Source organism: Alosa sapidissima, chromosome 6, assembly GCF_018492685.1.
Source record: "Alosa sapidissima isolate fAloSap1 chromosome 6, fAloSap1.pri, whole genome shotgun sequence".
In the NCBI taxonomy this organism is placed as follows: domain Eukaryota; kingdom Metazoa; phylum Chordata; class Actinopteri; order Clupeiformes; family Clupeidae; genus Alosa; species Alosa sapidissima.
The window spans coordinates 2082832-2103016 of record NC_055962.1 but is presented as its reverse complement, the minus strand read 5'-3'; the positions used below and the strand labels follow the sequence as shown (position 1 = coordinate 2103016).

The window sequence follows — 20185 nt, the reverse complement described above, 5'->3', positions numbered from 1 at the left end:
AGACATTAAATATTTAACTATGCATCTTGCTTAGATGGTAAAACATCTTATTTCAGTTACATGACCCTTATATCCGTTTATTACTTAGCTCTTCACAATGCTAGTAGCACGCAGCATTGGCTTTAATGAGATTTACGAACGTTCTACCGATCAATTATATTCATGTATATTATCGCGGAAAACATATAATGACCGCTGTCTTTCATATCACTCCAGAAGTAGTCCGGTCACTTCTTGCAATAGAACTTCATTCAAAAGTGAAAGCAGACAGTTGATCAGCAGTGTTCTAAAGAATGTTTGATTCAAGTTTAGCATGTGTTGCAAACTATTTGTTTGTCAGCAAAAGCCACAACAAAACGGTAATAAATAAATGTAAAAAGACATCATGTGACGTTTCTTTTTCTTGTGTTGGCAAGTAGCCGGATAATAAGCGAGATAATGTATAGAACGCCAGTAATTTTCTGGAAAATAAGTCCCATCAGGGCCAAGCAAGACCTCTCCGGTCCGGTTCACCCTGTCGGGACTTATTTTCCCGATAATGACCGGTGTTCTGTACATTATCCCTTATGTATTATTGGGTCAGATGGGATCGGGGAGTGAAAGCATTCTACTCTGTAAAGATTCTACTGTGATTTGTAGGTATTAATAAATATGTCATAACTTTTGAACAAAACAAAACAAATTAATGCTGTTTTTTTCACTGAGTAGAGGACAATATTTTGAATCTCATACACTAGGTTTTTCTCTATCTACAACAGAAATTGTGAGAACATTTTTATTTATCTTAAACTGATATTTTTGAGGTTGGAAGGGCTATTTCTCCTGATTACAATGGTGGGTATATTGTAGGGGTGTCACGATCAATCGAAATTACATCTCAATCTCGAACTTAGACCTCAAAAGTAGAATCGACGTTGCAGCCACACCCCCAATGTCACGTCCGGCATGTATGCCAAGATGCACACATGCACGTGCTGAACTGCGGTGTCAACACTGCTCTGATTTTAGGCTGCAGCCAATTAAAATATACACATCAACCTACCAAAATCGAAGCCCCTTTTGCTACTTTGAAATCACCGATGTGGAAGTATTTTGTCGTTCATTCACGTCAATTAACACTAACTTAGCATACTCAACTTAGCAAGTGAAAAGATGATCTAGGCTTACAGTCCAAAATTACTTTAAGGCTTAAAATGCACATTGATAAGCACACATTCCATGAACACTAACTTTGGGTCTCTTCGGAGTGTGCTGAAACAATCAAATTATCATTCTGTGTTGTTTCATTTCATTATGTTCACGTTTCTGTTTAGCCCAAACGTTTGTTCTGTTTACATTACAACCTCGTGGTTGGAACGGTTTCAAAATAAAAAGTGGTTTCAAAATAAAAGCCCCCCAAAAGAGAAAAGGAAAAGGCCAAACAAAGTAAACAACATATAAGGCAGTGGTTCTCAAATGGGGGTACGCGTACCCCTGGGGGTACGTGAAGGCACTCCAGGGGGTACGTGAAATTTTATCCCTTAGAACCCGATTGAGGCAAAGTCCGTCAAAAAACACACCCTTTCTTCTCTGTTACATTGCTCTGCAACTGTTCATCGCAGCGAGATATTACGTGACAGAGCAGAAGTGGGGCTTTCCAACGAGACCACGCACTTGTCTGTACGTTAAAGTATGAAAAAGTCTATAGTCTACAGTCTATACTTCTCTGCGTTCACCTGCGCACCCACATCATATGAAAGAGTAGTTTCACACTGCAAAAAATTAAATCTAACCAAGTGTTAATAATCTTCTATTAAGATCAAAGAATCTATTTGGTATTGTTTTTAGTATGGAAAGACTTTCTAGTGCTCTCCCGGAAGATCATTTTGACTTAATTTAAGAAGACCTTGACTTTTTTAAGGAGTCTTATCAAGACAAATTTACTCAACGCACTGGCAGACAAATTTGCTTGTTTTTAGGACAAATTTGCTTAACGCACTGGCAGACAAATTTGCTTGTTTTCAGGATGAGATGTCTTAAAATAAGTCAAAGTTTTCTTAAATTTAGTCAAATGATTTCATGAGAAAGCGCTAGGTAAGTCTCTTTATACTGAAAACAATACCAACTAGTTTTTTTATCTTGATATAAGATTAATAACACTTGGTTAAATTGCGCATGTCAGATGAAAGAGGAGACACAGAGCCATCATTTTATACCAAGTACATCCTTCTGGGTTATAAAACAGACGAAGTGATAGCAAAATAATAACTTCATATAGCTCGACTTACCTCACGTTTTTGTCTGTTTTTGTGGCAAAGCATGTTTAAAATTCAACGCTATTGTGTGTTTCTCTATGGCAAATAATGTTCATAATCCGGTTTTGAGATCCTAGCAAATTCCTGCATCCAATTCAAGGCTCACATTGCATCCCAATTTGTTCGACAAAGAAACACCTTTTTTGCCATTACTTTGTTCATGGCAATGCAGTAAAAAGTTGTAGAGAATCATAGGTGCAGACACCATAGGCACACACTGACTAACACGCAAACTCAGGTCAGGTCAGATCAGTTCTGTCACAGATATGGAGCGCAGAAAGGTCATTTTTAATCACTAAATAAAAAATGGCATTTATTTCTGTAAGGTGCACACTACATATGTCTGTAAATTGCCCAGTCCCAGATAATCCCTCCACCATGGCAATGATATTACCAGATTCAGGACAGTCTGCCCTACACACACATGAAATGCATGTAGAGCTATGAGCTTCCTGTGGTGAGATACATGTCAAAATATAAGAATTTTTATAATACGCTTTTTATATTTTAATTCTTTAAAAATCAAAATAAAATCAATGCTAGTACTAATACATGAAAATAAATAAAATAAAAAATAAAAAATAAAATATGCATATATTTAAAAAGTAGAATCCATGCAAAAATACTTTAAAAACAATTATTTAATAAATATTTCAGGACAAATATAAGTTCATAAGATGAATTTTATATTTCAGTAGGCAATTTCATTATCTTAAAAACCCAGAGTCACCCCCATACCAGGATGATTCGACCCAACCTGTCACATGTGACCCGCCATCACCTGTCAATCACTGTCAAAACTCAAATGATGGAGTTGTGGTTGAAGCGTAGCGGTAATTCTTGTGCGCTGGTTAGGGGGTACTTGGCTGAAAAAATATTTCACAGGGGGTACATCACTGAAAAAAAGGTTGAGAACCACTGATAAAAGGAATGCATTAATAGTAATATATAAAAAAAAATAAAAAAATATTGGCTTTAAAATTGAAAATTAAATCGGATTTGGAGAATCATGACACCCCTAGTACAGTGGGCATCGCTTTCAAATGGCCACTTCAGTCGCGCATTACGAGGCGTGAAGCTGCGTGAAGCTTTAGTACCACTTTCAGCCACTGTGCGTCGCTCTGCCTGCCGCCCCTTCTGAAAAAGCTTGATTTACCTCGATTTAGGCTACTTGGGTATGGCTTAAGGCTTGACTACACGGTGGTAACGGAAATCGAAATTTGCTGTCTACATTATTGTCAGTGTTGGGTTAACGCAACTACGCAAATCAAAACAGTGGTGTGATAATTGAGCCAGTAGAGAAATAACTGTTCAGAATTAATCTGTAGCCTTGGGTAGGCTTCTGCGACGTTTTTATACGATGGAGTATTAGGGCCACCCATGAAGGAAAAAATATTTTTGCCATGATGAGATTAAAGTCGCCATGTCGACATTAAACTCGACATTTCGAGAATAAAGTTGAAATGTAATGTCGACTTTAATCTCGACGTGTCGACATTTAAACTCAACATTTTGAGAGTAAGTTAGTTTGGAGAGAGAACGACCGCTCGGGACGATTGAAAGGGAAGACGAATGAAACATAGTTTTCTTCGAGAGTAACAATGATTAGACAGGCCTGTAGGTCTATCATGTGGATAAAACATATTAACCTCCGTTGCTCAGCCAAATACTTCCCTGTTAGGTCCTTATCACGGAGTTACAGGCGATAAATGCGACGGTCAAAAGTTGCCTAAACGTCATTAGTTATTTATTTATTGTAGGCATATTATTAAAGAGTGTTTTTCATCTAAAGGTTCAATTTCATGCTTATGCACTAGACTAGGCATACTAGCCGCTCTCCCTAATCCTAGACTTTCACATTGCTTGTTTGTAATGGATGCAAAACAGCCTATTGCTGAATATCTGGAGGGAATGAAGCTGTCCTCCCGACCACCCATGTACTAGGCTAGCCTACATGCGCACATATGCAGACATAGTGCATAAATAAAGTACATGCACACATATTCCCTCACGGGATCAAAATAGTATATGCTTATGCTATACCTGTGTTTACAGCCTCCTATATTTATTGCAGGTGAGACATGGAAAAGCAGTTTTAGAAAAATGAGTTTTGCCATCTTAACTTATGGAGAGTGACGGCCTGTGGGTCATGAAGGGCAGTTATTTGGATGTGTGGTGGCCTTACCCACGTAAAACAGAGTGAAATAACATTTTGTACAGAAACATTATATCATTGGATACATGTATTATTCTAGATATATAGCCTAAACGGCATAGTGCATGGTATTTCCATAACCGCGAGATACAGCACTTCACGATGACGGCAATGAGTAGGCCTAGTTAACAGACGACGTAATCTATCTGAATATCTGCAGTCTAACAATCTATCTGAAATAACACCTATTTGAAGCCCATTATTCAAGTAACATATTGTGTGTTAGTGTAGGCTACATAGCTTAAACTGTGTAGGCTATGTTTAAACTGTATTGCGAGTTTAATGTCAGCATGTCGACTTTAAAGTCGACACGTCGAGATTAAAGTCGACATAACATTTCAACTTCATTCTCGAAATGTCGAGTTTAATGTCGACATGTCGACTTTAAAGTCAACATGTCGAGTTTAATCTCGCCATGGCAAAAATATTTTTTTTCTTCATGTGTGGCCCTAATACTCCGTCGTATTTTTAACAGGCTACGCTATAGAGGCTTAGACAACTATGACCCACGTTTTGGTTTCGTAAATCAATTTGCCCTACTTCTTGACTGCAATGTAGTCAATTGACTGCTTGACATGTCATTTTTATTTTTCTGTACAATAAACAAATACATTTGCTTTATGCCGTAGAATTACATTCATATTTGGAACTTACATAGTCCAATGCATCGTTACACTATGTTAGTGTTTCCCAAAACCATAGTAGCAACGAACGTTCGCAACCACTATCCTAAAGTTGTGTAGTTACAACTACACCTCTCGACCTGTGGTAGAATGCTAGTAGAAGCATAGTTCCAGGGATCTTCATGTCAAAGACGTCACTGACGCCAGTTATTTGTTTGCAAATTAATAATTATAAATATTTTTAGGTTTCTAATTGATATTTACACTTCTAACCACCATACATCCATATTTTAAAATGCCCAAGGCAGAAAATACATAAATTAAAAGTCAATTTGCAGCCATGTGCACGTAAGTAAAAGTCACACACCTGCGCTCTCTCCCCTGCGCATAAAGCTGTCTGCGTGTTGTAGGCTAGATTTGCGTGAGTTCTTTCTATCTGCTTTACTTTTGTGAGTTGCGACCACCTAGGCTATGTTATAGACGTTCTATGAGGTACCAGTGTTTAGCTGTGTCACAAAACAATAAGCTTTGTCAGACTACTTTTAAAATGATATTCAGGGCTATATACATTTTAAACATTGGGGGCTGAAGACCCGACAAAGCCTTGCGTTAATTCTTCAGGTGGGAAGTGTCAGGAATTTTCATACGAGAGACGCTCTCATTGGTGGTTAGTATATGAAGTAGGGAATTGACAGCAACATATCCAATCACATTATGAGAGATGCTGAATTTAACATAAACCGCGATGTTTGATTTTAAATGAATGTAAATTTAGCCAGGACTGTAAGCTGGCACACGTGGGTGCTCGATGTTTTCAGTGGGTGCCCGAGAGACGGAGCACCCACGGTATCAGCGCCTATGACAAGCGTATCTCGCGGTTGCATCCATTACAAACAAACATGCAATGTGAATGTCTGGGATTGGGGAGAGCACTAAATGCTCTTCTGAATAAGCATGAAGTCAAGCCTTTAAATGAAAAACACTCTTTAATAATCAAAGAAATAAACGCTAATGAAGTAAACTTGTGACCATCAAAAATAATTTATCGCCTGTAACTCCGTGATAACAGGACGTAACAGGAAGGCATTTGGCTGAGCAACGGAGGTTAATATGCTCTATATTTTGTCCAAATGATATCTGTCTATCATCGTTGCACTCGGAGAAAACCAGAATGTTTAATTAGTCCTGTGTTTCTTCTACGGCTGCAAACGGGATTCACTCGCCGTTAACCAAATATTTCTTTATTAGGGCAGGGCAGGCATATTTCTGGCTATTAAATTATTTTGAAACCAGTCTGCTAAAGTCTGTAGTGAAGTCTGTGTAGGGTTTTCCAGCTCCATTTCTTTTTACGAGACACCCTGCTCACTTGAGACCTCTGCCCCTATAAAAGAAAAAGTCCTAAAAAACAGCTCACCCTAAATCATCGAAGGTATGGGAATACTTCAAATTTAGTCCCAAACATATCTGAAACAGAGTGACGGTGCATCTTCAGCTGTGCTTTACATGTAGATGCGCCTTTCGCAGATTATTACATTCTGTTTTTATTCACATTTTACACGTCCCAACTTTTTCTGATTTAGGGTTGTAATATTGACCTTAAATAAATAGTTATATCCAATCATAGTTAAAACATCATTGTGAGTATTCTAGGGCTGTCATCATTAATGAGTTAACCACGGTGCGATTAAGGACCAAGCATAGCATGTTATTTTACACCGTCACTTGTTCTGTTATGAACAATTTTCTTTGGCTGCTACTATTTTCTTGTCAAGTCAAGTTTATTTATATAGCGCATTTCATACAGAGGTCATTCAATGTGCTTTACATAAACAAAACCAAACAATAATAACAAACTAGAAAATGCAATTCCAGGGAATTACCATTGCATGTTAATGCAAAAAAGCTGCTGTGTATAACATTATATTACTTACAGTATGATTATTCAGACTACACAGTCTTACAGTATTCTTGAAAACCACTTACTTGGTTAGATGTTAGCTTAGAGTATATGACAGTCAGTAAAAATAAATGGTCAATTCAATATTGATCAACATTCTTTGTTTTAATACAGCAGAATGATACTCAGAATACACTGATGAACACTTACCAATGTAAGCTTGAAGTAAAAATCACAGTTGTGTGTATATATATATATATTTATATTTATCTATGGTAACTATATTATAACTAAATATATTTATCTATGGATCTATTTATCAGTGGTAACTCTGAACTGGCAGCAACAGCTAGAGGCCTCAGTTAATGGTATTAGGTCAAATTTGATGGTGATATATACACTGAAGAAAAAAAGAGTCAGCCCTTCAGATGATCCGTTTTAGACAGAACTTAGGTTAGAATCTTAATGTTCACACAGCACAGCTCCGGTCTAAAAAGAGAGGTCTAACAGCACAGCTATGTTTCACAGATGTTACAGCACAGGAATGATTCAAAGGTATGAATGGTTGACAAATATGATTCACAGGTATACATGTTCCATGTAGTTAGTGAGTATAGTCCTCACACAACAATATAGTTCTCAGAATGTCTCAGTGTGGATCTCAGATAAGTCTCAGTATGGTTAAATGGTATGTGCACAGATATGGTTACATGTTTGTAAGAATGTATATTAGTATGTTGCTAGCAACATTGTCAGAGATGTATGGTTGACAGGTGTGCACACAGACAGGCACACACGTAATGTCATACATGGTCATCACCACTGGTCTGGTCTGGAACCTAAAAGACAAAAGCAAACAAGTTTAACAGTTATGCCAAAACAATACAAGGAATGTCTGCAATTGTCCTAACAGTAGCCTATTCATGGCTTTCATAAGGTCCCTTTCCATGAAAACGTAGCCATGGCCTGTTTGATACACAAACAAGCAGTGAACAACGTTACAAATTTGGTAAAAATAAAAACAGGAGCATATTTGTTAGCTTTAACTAAAATGTGAACGGTGGAAGCTATAACGTTATGACCATCAACAATGAGTCACGTTATTCATGCCCTTCATGACACCCATGATGGGTTTCATCAGGTTCCTTCACATGGGTCGGCAACAGGCGGCCAAAGCTGGCCTACCGAAATTATTTGGCCCAGCCAAATTATTCTGGTAGTCCATTTTTTTTAGGTTGACCCATCTCCTGACAATGTTACAATGTTTATTGTTTGCCTATAAAGAGGAATGGAAAGAAAATTTTGCGTTCATCTTACCCGGTTTCACAAATGCAAAACCTGTGTATCTGATATGCAACAACACGGTCACTGTTTGAAAAGAATATCATACCGCACTACGAAACAGATGTTGAAGCGCTGGTCGCAATGTTGAAGCGCTGGCCGAGGGCTATGCACAGAGTAGGCCAGCAGGATCCAGTGTGTTCTGGTCTTCTTTCTCATATTTGTTTAAGCACCCACCTGCAGTCTGATTGGTGAATAGGCTATTTGTAAATCGATGTTGTAAAATAAAGCATTTTAAGAATAAAAGTAAGATAGACTTTATCCAAAGAAGTAATTAGAATAAGTCTGTGTCTGTGTCAGTGCTAAAATTATTGTTGCCTAGTGTAGTAGTGCCCACATTTACTATTCACAATATTGAAAGGGGAGATAAGTGAAATTAATTACTCAAGTATACCATCAATGGGCCCATACATGGTTTATTTGTTTCACAAGTTATTTTTATCCATTTTCTGGTTGAATGTGTTATGCACTTCATTGAAATGTGCTGTAGGCCTGGGCTACATTTTGCACACACACTTGCATATTTCTCAATATGAAAACTTCCTTATTTTCAACTGAACTCTAAGACAATGAACATACAAAGTATTTTTAGTTGTTATGCCCTTTATCATGTGTCCTACGTGTTGTGCACGCACTTCTGCTGTAGCATTTATTTCAGTTTATTCAGCTATATTTCTGAAGACATTGTGTTGTCTCAGGCCTGCTGCAAATTTTTTGACATTTGATTTGAAATAATCAAATGTCTTACAGTTAATTCAGAAAGTAACTTTCTTTGCATTCACTTGATTCCCAATCAAGATACACTGCTAATAATTGCTATACATTGTTAATATGGACTTCCCAAAAAAAAAAAAAGAAAAGTTCTGAAATGCAAAATAATAGAATTTTAATCATGTGATGAAATATGTGATTAATCGCGATTGACTATAGAAATTCAGCGATAAAGACAGCCCTAGATTATTCAAATGCTTCGACTGTTTGGACTCCACAATTGGTTACCCGTTTTTTTTTTTTTTGTACAGACCTGCAGAGCTGCCTCATCTGTGTTGCTTGCCGAGCACCCCGTCCACAGCAGGCCCCTGTTGTTACGGAGTCCTTCATCACAAAGCAAGACCCAACAGGTAGCCCACTTGAAAGCTTACACTGATGTCTTACACTTGTCACACTGTCAGCCCCAGAAATGAACTGATCTTCAGAAAAAGCCTGGAATAGTGGATTAGATGCCTTTTGTTTTGCACTGGTGAACTACGGATGATTGCATTGCATTCTTATTATTACAGTTTTAGTATCACACAGTTCCAAGTCAGATTCACAGCCATTCAAAGCAAATCTATATGGATAGGCTTGTTACAGCTGAACCTGATATAAATCAGCAATGTCAAATCTTTTAATTATTCAAATGGTATTCTGGCGATTTAAGAACAGTGGTCTTAGTAAAACTTCAACGAAACCTTGGGCCTCACATTTTAGTAACTGAGTAAATGAAGTTGAGTTTTCAGAAAAATGTAATTCTGTCCAAGCATCTCCAGGGCACCAGGCTAAACTTTCACATTGATTGCACTGGTGTGCCAGGTCATGCCACTGCAAATAATACGTGATCAGTGGTCAGCGTCACAGCTAAGAGAGGCAGAGTAGGAACGACTCTTCACAGAACAAGTTTTTTCCCCATACTATTGCATTGGTTTTTTCACCAACCTCCATAGATTGTATGAGACTGCTTTGTACTCCATGTTCCCAAATGCATGCCCCAAGTTGTATGTAGTAGTGTGTTTATTTAGGTCATTGCAGATGGAATGAGTTACCCATGGCTTTTGGTCTGGTTATGTCCTCATGGTGATTTTGGGGACACTAGCTTTCCAATAAACCCTCCTACTGCTTCCATAAACACACTGATGTTATCAGAGCTGCATATTTACACATCCCAGTCCACAATGCTCAGTACATCCTAGACAGTGGCCTCAGACTGCTCATGTTTTAGGTTTTGTTTGTATCTAGGCATATTGCAGCGTGGTCAGAATTGCTGAATGTGAAGTGGTTGAGCTTTGTACTCTTTAAAGGAGAATTCCGGTGTGATATTGACCTAAAGTGTATCGAAACATGATACCGAGTGTGAACGTATGTCTCATAGCCCATCTCGGCTTGTCCCCTGCACTCCAAAATCTGGCGCTAGTTAGCCGATGCTACCAACATCTTTTTCAATAGTGGTGCTTCGGCATCGGGCTAGCCATGCAAATAAATCACTGTTTTACACCCATTTACGAGGCTCAATGTATCTCCACACTTCATTGGTAGACTTCCGAGGGCCCTGACATTTAAAACGAGACATTGAGAACTTTGAAAAAGCACTGGTAGTTTACTTACAAGACGATTTATACAGACGGTATCTTCACGAAGTTTAGCGTTTGCAGCCATCTTGAATTTAGTCACGATAAGTCGAGCAACGAGTAAGAATGAACAGCTATGATAAGGGATCAGATTCCAAAAATAATTCAGTGGAAATGCATGGATTCCAGTTGCTGCTACTGGAAGAAACTGGAATCCATGCATTTCCACTGAATTATTTTTGGAATAAAATGTTAAACTTCGTGAAGATCCAGCCTTTTTTTTTTATTTATTTATTTTTTTTTTTTAGATAAAGCAGAAATAGCCTGCAATCCATCACTGGGCTGTAAGCTTTTGGATGTGTAGAGCGGTTTAAGGATACCAATTTAGAGGTGTCACAATCTTGTGGTTACATACCATATGTCAGGTTACAGGGGGTGCTCCACTAAAAACTCTCATTTTGTTGTTTAATGATTTTACATATTTACTTCTTAATCTTTTTTCATTAAATTTGAACTTCATTGAATAATAAGTAAAACACTTATTCTGACAGTTTATTAAAAGATTAGTTCATATGTTTTTATCAAACTGCAAATGACCAAAATGTAATACTATATATATATATATATATATATATATATATATATATATATATATATATTTATGAACTATCCATATTATCAATGCTGTTATTCAGATAGCTTGCATGTACTACAGGAAAAATAATCTCCATAGAGACGAGTGCTCTAAGAGCCACTGGTCGGCCGGGTTGGGAGGACCTGGTCAGGAAATGCATCTATGCCTTTTTCCAGCCCCAGGGCAAGGAGCCCTCCCATGCCAAGAAGCTTCTTCATGAGGGTAAGGACAAAATATATTTTTTGAAGGGCCTAGCACAGAAGGTGCAGGACCTCATTGTGTTTCTATGTATTCTTATACTTTCTTCTGCCATGGGAGCCTATGGCAGCCCATAGAACAGTCGGGTGAAAAGTTATGAAATTTGGCACAGAGACAGTCCCATGATTCATTTCACCAAGTTTCATTTCTGCACCTCAAGCTCTCTAGCGCCACCAATGGGTCAAAGTTGGCATTACATCCAGATTTTGAACTTTGAGGAATCCTTGGATGATGCCGAGTTCAACGCACCTCATGGCGCCAATTTCCGCCATATCAGACCTTCCGCCATATTTGATTTTATTAAAAGCAAAACTAAATTTTCACAGGTCACAAATTTGGTCTGATTTTCACGAAACTTTGTACAGATGATCTTCCGACCAAGCCTCACAAAAGATAGTTATAGGCGTTTCGATATTCGAAAGCGTTCGCTCAATACATCCAATCAAATTTGACGGCAAAGCCGCCAAACAGGAAGTGAGCTCATATCTCAGCAAGGCTTTGATGTATGAAGTCCAAACTTTGTAAAGGGACTTGTTAAGTGATTGTGATGACGCACTAGGAAATGTACATCATTTGGCCTCTATAGGGGGTGCTACAATACAGGAAGTGAGCTTGTCTCTCAGCAACGCTTTGATGTACAAAGTCCAAACTTGGCATAGGGACTGATTGTGAGGACGCACTAGGACATTTGCATCATTTGGCCTCTAGGGGCGCTGCAAGTGAAGTGAGCTCATATCTCAGCAACGCTGGTGTCATTTGACCTCTAGGAGCACTGTAATAAAGAAAGTGAGCTCATATCTCAGCAATGGTTTGATATACTAAAATCAAACTTGGTACAGGGGCTTGGTACATTGATAGTGAGGACGCACACTGAAATTGGCATAATTTGGCCTCTAGGGGCGCTGTAATAAAGTAAAAAAAGCTTATATCTCAGCCATTCTTTATTGAATTGCCATGAAAGTTGCTGAGTGCTTGCTCATGCCATGGCAATGCCATTCCTGCTAGTGTACTGCTAGGCCCCCACATTGCTGCTTGCAGCTATATTCTTTTCTTCAATTTTCAAATTTTTATGGGAAAGAGGGCTTTTGTACTCAAAAGCTTTGTGACAAAAGCCTGTCCCTGCCCTCGTTTGGTTTTCTTTTAGATGTTTTTTAGCCAAATAAAGTAGGATTGATTGCAGACATATATTTGTCTCTTGGTAGTGATGACCCATGGTACAGCCATCAGTCCACTGTACCACTTCATACTCAGTGATGGAACTTCTCTCAGTGCCCAGACACGTTGCAAGTTTTGCTGCCCTCCTAATCCTGATGTACAGCCCTTCATCATGGGCATCCACACTATTGACAGGTAAAATGCAAAATACAGATCAAATTCAAATTTTCAAATAAAACTTGGTGTTGTATTTTTAAAGGGTGCCACCATTTCAGGGCCTCTCTCTGGGAAGGCGAAGTAGAGTTTTGATGCCCCATACTCATACGTTTTATTCCCCCCTTCAGGGAACACAACACTGCTTGCTCTCAGGAAAACTCTACCCCTCGCCTTCCACTACCCCTCAGCAATTCCAGCCAGTCGCTCCTTTGTCGCTCCCCTGCTATCCAACCAGCCAGTGAAATTGTCAACAGCCTACATTTGAACAATGGCAACAATGCCAGTACAGGCTTAGCTACACCCACTACCCATGGAGGGTACCTGACCCCAAGTCGTGTTGGCCTCCAACAGGTCAGCAGCCCCTCTACATTGAGCTGTCCCCTCACAGTAACCCCTACCTCTTTCATGTCTCCCAGACCTCCACAAGGGAGCCCTGGTCTGGGTAGCCCTTGTGTGCCTGGAGGGCACCCTTTCTCCCCACCTTCTTGTGGACCAGGCGGCCTGCACTCTCCAGCAAGTGTGCTTGCCGGCCAGCAGATAGGTGAAAAAGGAACAGCCACCACCATAAGCTTCTCCCTTCCCACGAGGCAAACACTCACCCCTACTAGCTCCCCCATTTGTATACCCCCTGGACAACCCATAGAGGAGACACAGATTGGGGATGATGACTCCAAAGTAGCTGTGCTGTGCAACCTGAAACTCAATCAGCTGCTGGATGGGGGAGTGTTGGTCTCAAGTAGCCAGTCAGCTAATCAAGAGCCTTCTCATCTCCCACCTCTATCTGTCCAGTGCCCTGCCTCACACAGTACGCTGACGGAGCGCCACAAAATTTTGCATAGTCTTCTACAAGATAATAGCCCCGTGGAACAGGCTGATGCCAACAGGAAGGAGCCTGACATCAAGAAAGAGCCTCCAGTCAGCCCTAATTGTGGCTCCAGGGAGCCTCAAGACCACCAATTGTTGCGCTTCCTCCTCGACACAGATGAGAAAGACCTGGGAGACCTGCCCCCACCAGCTGCTCTCAGTCTGCAAACAGTACGTGTGAAAGCAGAGAAGAAAGGAAATGGAGGAACAGAGAGTGTATGTGCTGCAAACACAGCCATTAACTCCCCAAAAGAGAGTGAGAAGACCAGTAGCTCGGTATGACACAGTGTACACATACATAAAAACAGTTCTGACATATAGTGCTGCTAATGTTGGTTTGCAGATGTTGCATTTAATCTAAACTAATCTAATCTCTATTTAGTGGGTATTGGTGCTATAAAGCTTAGCTTTTACTGTATTTGTTGTTGTCAGTTCACTATTGTGGCTAGTTTTCATAAAATACAAAAATACTGCAAACTCACTAACCACCTTACTTTAGGTATATATTACATATATACCTAAAGCTTTAAATGGGTGGTTGACTTATAAGCCCCAAAAAAGTATTTTTAAAATACTTCAAATATTATCCCTGAAAATTCTTTATTTGTGTTGCTGTGATTCTGAGATTTTCAAATATATATGTGGTCTTTTAGATTTTGTAATTAAATCTCTATTTATTCACCAATTTGCTTTATCAGTACCCAAAATTGTCATATGGTGTGACGTGAAAGCTATTTTATTTAAAATGAAACGGAGCATTTTCTTTCTTATTTAACTAACTTCACCATATATTTTCATCATGACTGTTTTGATACTTAACATTTCCTTGTTAAAATCTAACCCTTTTTCCCGGGGTCTCCTGGGGAACATAGGACCTTTTTTTTAAAAAAGGGTCCTATGTCCCCCGGTATGTATTGCGACTGGGGAACATAGGACCCTTTTGGGGGGAAACGGGGAACATAGGACCCTTTTGGGGGAAAACGGGGAACATAGGACCCGAGGAACATAGGGATGACCCCCTAATGATGCTAACCGGATTTAATAGCAATTTAGCCAGTCGTCTTGCACAATTGTGAATGTTTGGATTACATGTGCATTTTGAGGAGGGATGCGCTTGTTGAGAGGGAGAGAGAGAGAGAGAGAGAGAGAGTGCATTGAGAGTCTGTGTTGAGGTAGGCCTACTTCTATCGCCTACTCTGGTAGAGTTGCACATACTATCTACAATGAAAGATATATTTAGGCTATTTATTTATGGACAACGTAAGGCGGGAGGTGTGTGTTGCTTTTAATTATCGAATGTTCTATCGCACATATTTTTTTATTGATATCGATTACATGTCTATTGCGATACATATCGCCCAGCCCTAAGCATCACACAAAATATATCTCCTCAATCTGTCAAGTATTTTAGATTAATTCTGATAAACCTTGTAATAATTTTAACAAAATGCTTGAGACTTTTGCTTAACACTATTTCCTTTGTGCTCTATTGACATTTTCATGATTTATCAGTAACAAAGCCTTTTTTTCTCACAAATGTGAATGTCACACCAAATGACGACATATGATGAACTGCACCACAACAGAATTTTTCAAGGCAAAAAAGTGTTTTATACATTTAACATTCAAGAAAAACCAGTTAAAGAAATCACACAAACTAATCGGGTTATAACAATATTATATATCTCAGCAATATTATATATTTTCACAAGAGTTTGACCTGCCGATACCGATTTTAAGTCTAACTTCAGCTGCAGTGTCAAATTAAGATGCTTCCCAGTGTGGGACATTTACACACTACTAAAGGCACTGTGTTATGGAACAACCGTTTTCTTGTTCTCACATCCAATATCCAAATAAAAATACAAAAACAATTTTCATGATACATTTGAACATGCTGCCAACATATTTTCATATGCATTGATGCATATTCATATGCAAACACAGGGGAGGAAGTATGGTGCCATATGTTTGTGGTGAAAAACCTCCACCTGTTAAAATCAGGTGTAATCCATATTTCGGTTAAATGCATCAATTAGAGAAACTTTCAGAGACCGCTGAATCAGTATTTAGAGCATCAGTTTGCTTCATAATAGGCTACAATGTCAAAAGCAACTTTAACTTTTGTTTGCCTTTCTATCGTATTTTCACTTTCACAACATCCACATCCCAATCTACTACACTATGGTATTAAGTCATAGCTGTAGTCTATACGTGCAGTAAATAGTTAAAGTATTTCAGAACATTTTTACAGAAATAGCCTAATCGTTTTCAGTGATACAACCTCATTGAAATAATATGCATTTTCCATATGGTGTCTTAGAAGCCATCTGTCTCCTAGCCACAGCGTTTTTGTTGCAAACATAATCAACCTAAGCGTGCTCAGATGACGCTGTTGCTCACCTGTCCATTATCGTAATTTCCCGATTTGATTGGTCCGCCCAGGTCTGGGCGAGCATAGTTACTCCACAATGGAGCAATGCCAGACCGAACTTCCCAGCCTCAAATGTTGTGGGCGGGACTAAGTTCGGCTGGCACCCAGGCTATAGAGTTCCAAGTTGTATAACTTTATTCAATGCCTATATGTCCAACTTCGTCATCGTTCAATTCATCCCTTGTGTTTAAAATTTGCTGATAGGCCGCCATGCTGGCAACAAAACAAAAGGGTTCGCCAACATTACTCTATATTCTAAATGCATACTGCCATGGCGATAAAGAGAAAGAAGTAGGCTACATTTGAAATGTAAGCTGACTGTTCTTAAATTTGCCAAATAAAATACGAGAGAAACGATATGGTTCATGCTCGCTCATGCTGTTTCATTCATGCCGAAAAGGAGGGAGAATGAAATATTACGCACGTTCCACTTGTGCATAAATAATTCCTGAACGGTTTTGGTCAGGGCTGATAATGCAACTGTATTTGACAAAGGACCGATATAGGCTAGGTTACTAGTGACAAAATATGAGCTTTCAGTGTGATACGATCTCTTTGTAAATTACGTTTGATTAAAACATGTTTCATCTGTTCTGGCTATCCCCGCTATTTGGATCTTACTGTATCTCACTCAATGAACATCTCAACACTAAATGAATGATGATCCGAAAGGTATGAGCTACACCAGGCACGTAACTGAAGCGTTCCGTTCGCGACGCGTAAAATCCATTTTAAAAGACTCGCCGCTATCACGTCTGGTGTAGCTACTTCCATTGATTATAGTGGCAGCTAATTGTTGCAGCAGACGCTACGCGAACGGAACGCTTCAGTTACCCGCCTGATGTAGCTCATACCTAATTGTCATCAGATAGCCTTGTCATATAGGTAGACATTCAGTGTGTTTGAAATAATTAATTCGATAATATTTTCCAAAAGTTTTGTGTAAAGGGAATTAAAGGCCTGTCTCATATAGACGCCTGGCTCTAATACTAGCCGGTGCAGTTTGGCGATTTGGGAAAATAAAAGCCCGGGCTATTATCTGGAGTTTTACAGTATGGACCCTGAACTCTACTGGCATCCATAGCCAGCTTAAATGAGTCACCTGGAATGCTGTCAATTTAGAAATGAAAATGCAGCCAACAAGTGCTTGACATGAGAAGTCCTTCAGGACTTTTGGAAAACCATTCTAGAACTTTTATTTATGTAGGTTGAGAGAATGCCCAAAGTGTGAAAAACTGTCATCACAGTAAAACTTGGCTCCTTCGAGGAGCCTTAAATGTAACATATGTTGCTTTGTTTACTCTTCTTTTTACTTACTACTTAATCACATGTGTGTTGTTTCAGCTGTTTCATTTGGTTTATTCTACAATATTAATTAATACCCATTAACACACATTATTGATCTTTGTGTGTGTATGACTGTGTGTGCGCGTGCTTGTGCGTAGCACTTTTCTACTTCTGACTCAGATACTCTTAACCAGCTGCTACCATCCATTGGGGCTATTGGACGGATAAAGCCTGCAGAGAAGGGTGTTCCCTGTCCTGCAGAGGACAATAAAACAAAAAGTGTCAGTGTCAAGGAGGAGCCTCCCGGAACACCAGGCCATGGTAAGACCAAACTCAATATTTCAATACCTCCATGGTGACTATGGGGCAAACATTTTTTATTCAAAATATAAAAATAGTAGTTCCACCACACGTTTGGCAACAATCACAGGAGAGGACAGGTCATGCAGTAAACATGAAAGGATCACCAGGGCACAGAGATGTTTACATTGTTTATTTCAATGGAAGAAAAACGTGGTAGTGCCCTATTCAGTTAAAAAAGAACACCATCAGGTGCATACATGAGGCTATGCCTTCAGTTAGCCCATGTAATCACATTAGGCCTCTCATTGGAATCTGGGGAGCGTCAGGCCGTAGAAAAATAGATATGTGGTATAAAATACAGGAAACATAAGACAATGAGAGTTCCAGTACAATAATACCCAGATTTGCTGGAGAGTAGCAGGTGGAAAAACGGACATGGGAGGTTGAACCCTATTTAGTTTTTTGGTCAAAAGTGAATAACAGTCTGTTTTCAGATGCTGGTCTTTGACATAGGGGAAGCACAGTCATAAAATCAGTCAATTATTATATTTGTATTATTACTTCAATATTATTATGACCGCCGCTAGCAAAACGGTCATATAGGGATTGTCAAAGTTTTTTTTTTTTTTTGTTTTTTTTTTCCCCCCCGTCATCTACTTCCTGAATTTTTGGTCAACGATACCCGGGACACCGAACCACCGGGGCACATGAAATTTGGTGGGTATGTAGCCCCACTAGACTTTTACGGAAAAATTTCGTTTCGTCCCCGGGGGCCACTCCACCCCCGTGCTGGGCCCCCCGAACCGCAAAAAAAGCAGTTTTTCCTAAATAACTACCTGAACCGTGGCACTGAGGATGAAGAATCTTTTATGGTATGTTGGTCTCAAGGGCCCACATCAATCTGGCCCATAATCACTCATTTGTGATTTGCACCCCCCCGGTAAAAAATGAAAATGCAATATTATTCTGCTTTAATCGCCTCTATCTTCAGTTAAGATGTTCAGAACTGCACCAAATTTTAAGTGTATGATTGACCTGGCATTCTCTGGGGGTATGCCAAGTTTCGTAGAATTTCATCCATGGGGGGGTCTAAAAAAAATTAGGTTATGTGTACATTTAGTGACTGTACACTCATTCAAAACTATACATATTCTAAAAGTATATGCACTGTACATGAAATATAGCATCAATCAACTTATGTCCCATCTTCCTCCATACCATGCATAACACATACTCCTCTATTCTGTATAGGCGAATCTAGTGTAAAGTGGATACATTTTGGCCTATACTGTCCAGGGAAAACAAATTAAACACCATAAAGTATATATTTTCTGAAAGCATATATAACACCATTTAAGACATTTCCCATCTCTCATTTCCCTCTATTCTGTAAAGGTGAATCTAGTGTAAAGTGGATACATTTTGGCCTATACTGTCCAGGGAAAAAAAATTAAACACCATAAACTATATATTTTCTATAAGCATATACCTTCTAGATGAGATATAATACCAGTTAAGACATGTATTATCTTCCTCCATGCCTTGGACAATTTGTTTGTCAAATGTTGCAATTAGTTTTGGGTCACTATACATTAGCTATACATAATTACATTATGCCCTGTTTGCCCATGTTAACAAACAATTTCAAAAAACTTATAATACATTTTTTGTTTGTCTTGATGTAAGTAATCAACTCAGTAATTTTCATGGTGATATGTGAAGGTTAATTTTGTTCCCCTATTTGCGTGAGAAAAATACTGTATAGGCACATAAATAGGGTATATTTAGGTCTTTTTCTAAACTTTCCCCTATTGGGATTCTTCGGGGCTTTTTTTCCCTTACTCGGGACATATTGAGGATACAAAATCAGTTAAGTTTGCTTGTGTTGCAATTTGTTCAACCCTTTCTCCTAAAATGACTGGACTATAAAGCCTACCTGTAGCTTAGGGAAGCTAACAGCTTTCTATTAGGATCTATTTTGTTAGTTACAGTTTTGTTATAACTCCCTGATGCATTTTTGCATTTAGAATAGCCAGACCGTGGATATCTCAATCGGGTGCCTATGGACTAGGCTGGGTGAACCCAGCCTGATCTGCCCGCTATTTATTTTTTGATTTCTTAAAAGATTGAGCTTGGTCTGGTGAAAGCCAGACTAGCCATGGACCTCAGTTACACAATGCAAGGCAACATGAATCAGCCTATATTTGCACAAACAATAACGGACAACAGCTCTTCAACTTTGGCCCGTTAAAATGTGCATGAACAGTCTAGCGACGCATTTCATCGAGGCCCATTTGGACATGTCAGTTATTTGCACCACTGGTTAGATGTAAAACAGCA

General features: G+C 39.0%; 1 protein-coding gene across 3 annotated transcripts in view; it reads left to right on the top strand.

Annotated features, from left to right (window-relative positions):
* Nucleotides 1–20185, top strand: part of ncoa1 (nuclear receptor coactivator 1) — a 159222-nt gene that overhangs the window by 74078 nt on the left and 64959 nt on the right. For 2 of the 3 annotated variants that reach the window (XM_042094295.1, XM_042094294.1), the window contains exons 8-12: nt 9393–9491; nt 11410–11550; nt 12789–12936; nt 13086–14097; nt 17701–17863. In XM_042094295.1, coding sequence (XP_041950229.1) covers nt 9393–9491; nt 11410–11550; nt 12789–12936; nt 13086–14097; nt 17701–17863 — 1563 coding nt within the window. The remainder of the gene's footprint in view (nt 1–9392; nt 9492–11409; nt 11551–12788; nt 12937–13085; nt 14098–17700; nt 17864–20185) is intronic. The other variant, XM_042094296.1, reaches the window with a different exon arrangement.